Source organism: Silene latifolia, chromosome 11 (genome assembly GCF_048544455.1).
Source record: "Silene latifolia isolate original U9 population chromosome 11, ASM4854445v1, whole genome shotgun sequence".
NCBI lineage: Eukaryota > Viridiplantae > Streptophyta > Magnoliopsida > Caryophyllales > Caryophyllaceae > Silene > Silene latifolia.
This window is the reverse complement of record NC_133536.1, coordinates 76,482,089-76,486,912: the sequence shown is the minus strand read 5'-3', so window position 1 is coordinate 76,486,912 and position 4,824 is coordinate 76,482,089. Positions and strand designations below refer to the sequence as shown.

Genomic DNA, 4,824 nt, shown 5'->3' with positions numbered 1-4,824 from the left:
GATCAAAGTAGCTTATTTGACCAAAATTTCAGCTACCTGATGTTTTTGCAAGTGTTTGACAAGTAGCTTATTTGGTCAAATAAGGTACTTGAAATGAAATGCTACCTCAAGTAGCATTTGAGAAATCAGGTACCTGAAATGACTTATTTTCCATTTTTTACCCATTTATTCTATAATATTAAATATTTTTCATATGCTTTTACGTCATTTCACCAAAATCAGCTACCTTTTCAGCTAGTTTGCCAAACACATTTTTATATAATCAGTTATCTTATCAGCTCCTAATTTTCAAATACCTTATCGATTACCTTTTTCGTGTTTCGATTAACTTTTCGCTTTTTAATTTACCTTTTCGGCTTTTGATTCTTTTTCAGGTAATTTTGCGAAACAGAACCTTATAGTCTTACAGGATTTGCTCATTTAGATACCTTAATCACGCCTAGACGAAATTTCTTTGTTTCCTTGTTAACCGCTCGATGTTATCTTACGGTTTATGGGTGATCCTTAGATTATGCAACAAATCATGTTCATTATGTAGTTTCAAGACGGAGGACATAATATTGTGTCATTTTAAAATTCAGGGTCTATAGACCATTTTAATTAGTTGTGGTTCGAACAATTGTTATACTGTGTAATCTTTTCGATTCAGTCTGATCAGTTTTGTGAGGTTTAATGTTCCCTCAATATCACACCAATGGTAACATTGAGAATCTTGATATTATTCATGGTGTAGGAAATCTTCGATATTATTCTTAATTTATAAGACAAAATATAGTCATGGAAGATTTTGTTTTATTTATCGTCATGAATGCGGTAAGAATATCAAATTTTTATAATTTTTAATGTGTAACTAAAGATATTCACGTTATAAAACGTGTCTCGACAAGTGTGAAAAAGTCAATGTTATTATTGATGTGGTATGGAGGGAGTAATTAATAAGTGGGTAGCTGAGCTTCCAGCCTCTACCTACCCTTCCACAGTTCCACTCCTCTAGAGTTCAGAATGTTAGGTTCCTTCACATAAATACCCGCTGAAATACGTTACAAATGTAGTTTTTGCTTAGCTTATAACGTCACCACTTTTTCCTGCCACTCATTTTTCAGGAGTTTCTTCTTCAGCTAGCTAATATCAGTAAGTAATCTCCCTTTATCTCTGTGTATATCATTTTTAGTAGGTTTGTTTAGTGTAAGTTTAAACATTTTGTATAAAATGAAGTTGTAGAAGTGTTGTGTCGGAAACTCTTAAGTGCCGGTGTGCCGGACATGCAACACGTTACCAAAGTGACTTGTCGTAGACTCGTAGTCTCGTAGTAACATGGCATAGCATTCAACTAAAATCAGTAACTTGCATCGTTGCATATATCAGTTCAAGTGTGTAATTCCTATTCATCTCCACTTGGAGTATATCAATGGCCTTTCTTTGTTTACTGTATCAATGAAAATATGAAATCATGGTAATTTCATTTTGACCTACATGTGGTGTAATTAGTAGTACAGTTAAAGGAAGGTGAATCTGACTTGTCTTGCACAAGTATTTGTGTTCTAGTATATCAACTTTATCAATTAGGTTTAAGACTGTAGTAAAGCGAGGGGGCTCCCAAAGCTGTCTCGTCCCCAAAACTAACAATGAAAAATTTGCAAATTTTTAGTCATGTTTACCCATTTTTTTTCACTTACATAATTTAATAACCCCACCCTTAAATATTCAATCTGTCTTAAATGAAACATCTAATCTTAGGTCTACCACAAGATTATGATATCCTCCCTTGGTAATGGATTCAGATTTTGAGGCTTCTCAATTCTTTTATCTAATTAACACGGTTCACATATACGGAGTATTATCTATATTCAGTAACTCCAGAGAGTAATCTGAAGGGAATGTTTAAACCTCGCTACAGAACATCACCGAAAACCTCCAAGATTTCTGAATATAACTAGTTTTGTCCCTGTGTTTGGCAATACAGAGAAACAGTTTAATAGATTAGAAAAGAAAAACTTAGATGAGAAATGTACTTATAATAATGTTTAATTACTCGTACATGATAGTCAGATATGGTGGGTTAACAAAAAAGTAGATCAAGACATGCTCATTTTCCTATTTATTATAGGCCAACTCATTGGGTGAGAGTGTGAGACCGTCTAATTTAAGAATTTGTGCATAATAAACTTTATAATCGTCCAATAGCATAAGATGTATTGCTCACAAGTTTTTCTGACTGTGGGATGCAGTGGGAAATGATGTGCTGGTAGATGACATTGCTTTTGCTCAAGAAACTACATTGACGAAACAACTGACACTTTTGGGTTACGGTAAGAGATTGCTGATTTCAGGGTTTATGTTAATTAATACTCCGTAAATTGTCTACTCTGTGTTATGCATAGTGTGTGTTATGACCCTTTCTGAATATGATTGGATAAAGAGAAATGCCTTATAAATAATTAAACAGGAATTCAACAAGTTTTTACAGAATTTATCGAATGTTCCTGTCTTTAAACAGGATGCACTGAACTTGAGATACACTTTTTGCAAATAAAGCACACAGCCATTGGAGTCTACTTTGAACCAGCTGTAGTAGAAGACTTGCAGAAATGGAAGGGTAAATCAGGAAAAGAACTCACTGAGGACGATGAATTTTTCGAAGCTCTTGGAGCTGGTAAACTCAACTTAAACTTTAAGATACATTATCCTATGCCCTTTTACCCTCATCCATCTAGGTATTGAAATTAATACAATGAATTGTGTTGTTCAGCACCTGTGGAATCAATAGTGAAAGTGGTGGTGATCAAAGAAATCAAGGCTTCACAGTACGGGACCCAGCTCGAGGGCGCTGTCAGGGACCGCCTAGCAGCAGTCGACAAGTATGAAGAAGAAGAGGAAGCCGCCCTTGAGAAAGTTGCCGAATTTTTTCCTACTAAATACCTTAAGAAGAACTCTTTCTTTACCTTCAAATTCTTTCCTTCAGGAACTGCTGAGGTAACCTGTCTTACTGTCAGTTACTTTTAAGCTTCAATACCCACAGTTTATGTTACTCAGACGTGGGCGCTGGTGACAAACAGCTGTGCGTATCCAAGTGTCGCACTCCACATAACTCGACAAATGGCTGGCACACGTCTCCAATGTATTTAGAGTTTTCTTTTAGGTTAACGAGTGTTTGAGAAGTAAGCTTAAGATCATTAAATACCCTACTTATACGTTTTATACACAACTACACAAGGCCTTCCTCAACTTTTTTATGTAGGTCTTTTATTTGGTCCTGCAGCAGCTGTGTCGGAGGGATAAGGGCCGGGCTCAGATTGTTTACCATATCCTTATCAGTGAAGTGTTGAAGTAACTACAGCTGACAGTCGTTTTTTTTTTCCTTTCAGATCACAATGACCGCGGAAGAGAAAGAAGAATCGAAGATGGTGGTGGAAAATGGGAATGTGGTAGAGATGATCAAGAAATGGTATCTAGGTGGGAGTAGGGCAGTGTCTCCTACAACCATAGAGTGCTTGGCTAATAACATCTCTGCTGAATTATCGAAATGAATGCAATGAAATCGGGTTTATTCATGTCGTTTAAGATTTAAGAAATCTGGTGTTTAACAGTGAGGGCTTTTGCTCTTGTGGGATTTATACTGTGTAAAAGTAGGGAGTTGTGTTGTGTTGTGTTGGTGTTCTTCACTTGTCTCAGCTTTAAATAAGTCACCAAAGATGTTATCTCCAGTTTTTGCTGCATTTTTATTAAAATAATGTGATGGTATTTTGGGCTTTTGCACTGCAGTTCATAGCACTAACAAGTAACACAAGCTTTAACAGAGTTGACATGCTGTCCAACCTTCTTAGACGATGTACATTGAAGAGGAGGACTATATCAATCCATCCTCTTATTAGTCCTCTCCTATTTTTGACGCCTATTATCTCTTTTATTTACTTTATTTTTCATTATCTGCATTTAAGGGCGGAGCCACATAGAAAACTGTGGGATCGCAAGGCGACACGTGAATTATGTGGAGTAATTAACTTTCCTAGCAGTAAAATTTCAATGTGCTTTGGTTGCTAAGTTGGCTTTACTTTTACATTCCGCATATATGAATTCCGTTTTATTGTACAGCTAGTCTTGCTATAAACGGATATATCCGTGATAGGCTCGTATTTCTACTATCTATTTAGCTTATTTTATGCATAATAAAGCGGCATTGGGACGTGGTTTCACATGATTTACGTCACATTTACCATATTCTTAATGCCGGGTTAGTAATGGATTTTTGAGCAATGATCGGAAGCAAAGGCATGTCTTGAAGTCTACCGTGGTACAAAACATTTACAAGCAAGAAAGAAGACTAGCTAAGACATGAAGAAGTGAAAGGATGAAGCAATTGAAGATTTGAAGCGTCGTTTGCATAAGGATCGACTTCAAATGGGTATATCTTGAGTTCTAGAGCTCGTATCGATGCAAGGCCAAGTGGAGGTGAAAGCTTATGTTCTTAGCTTTCCAACGGTAGGTCACACGCCTCATTTGGCCAAGTAACAAGAGAGATATGGCCTTTGGAAAAAATGTTGTCCAACAGGGAACTCGCACCGTGCGAAATTCCAGGACCCATATTTCGCACGGTGCGAAATATCTGGGTTTTAGCGTGTTTTATCATGTTTTGATTACGGGCTTGCACCACGTTATGGCCCATTAATCCCTATCATACCTAGACTATATATAGATGATTGTCTCTAGGTTTTCAACATCTTATGCTTACTTTAATTCATCAAGTTGTAATTTGAGAATTATTCATCTTTTTTTATTGGGTTTAGATCTACTATGGAGAACTAATCTCCTATTCTTAATCCGGCT

General features: G+C 36.4%; 1 protein-coding gene across 1 annotated transcript; it reads left to right on the top strand.

The window, feature by feature from the left end:
- Positions 1-964: 964 nt before the first annotated feature.
- LOC141611741 (chalcone isomerase-like protein 2) lies at positions 965-3,752 on the top strand. Its single transcript, XM_074430351.1, has 5 exons — positions 965-1,131; positions 2,229-2,309; positions 2,498-2,653; positions 2,750-2,973; positions 3,366-3,752. Coding segments are annotated over exons 1-5 (624 nt in total). The 5' UTR covers positions 965-1,130; the 3' UTR covers positions 3,528-3,752.
- The last annotated feature ends 1,072 nt before the right edge of the window (positions 3,753-4,824 follow it).

Excerpts from the sequence above, each read along its gene's own strand:
- LOC141611741 (XM_074430351.1), top strand. Across the intron at positions 2,310-2,497 it reads ACTGACACTTTTGGGTTACG|GATGCACTGAACTTGAGATA; the intron begins GTAAGAGATTGC and ends GTCTTTAAACAG. Across the intron at positions 2,654-2,749 it reads TTTCGAAGCTCTTGGAGCTG|CACCTGTGGAATCAATAGTG; the intron begins GTAAACTCAACT and ends TGTGTTGTTCAG.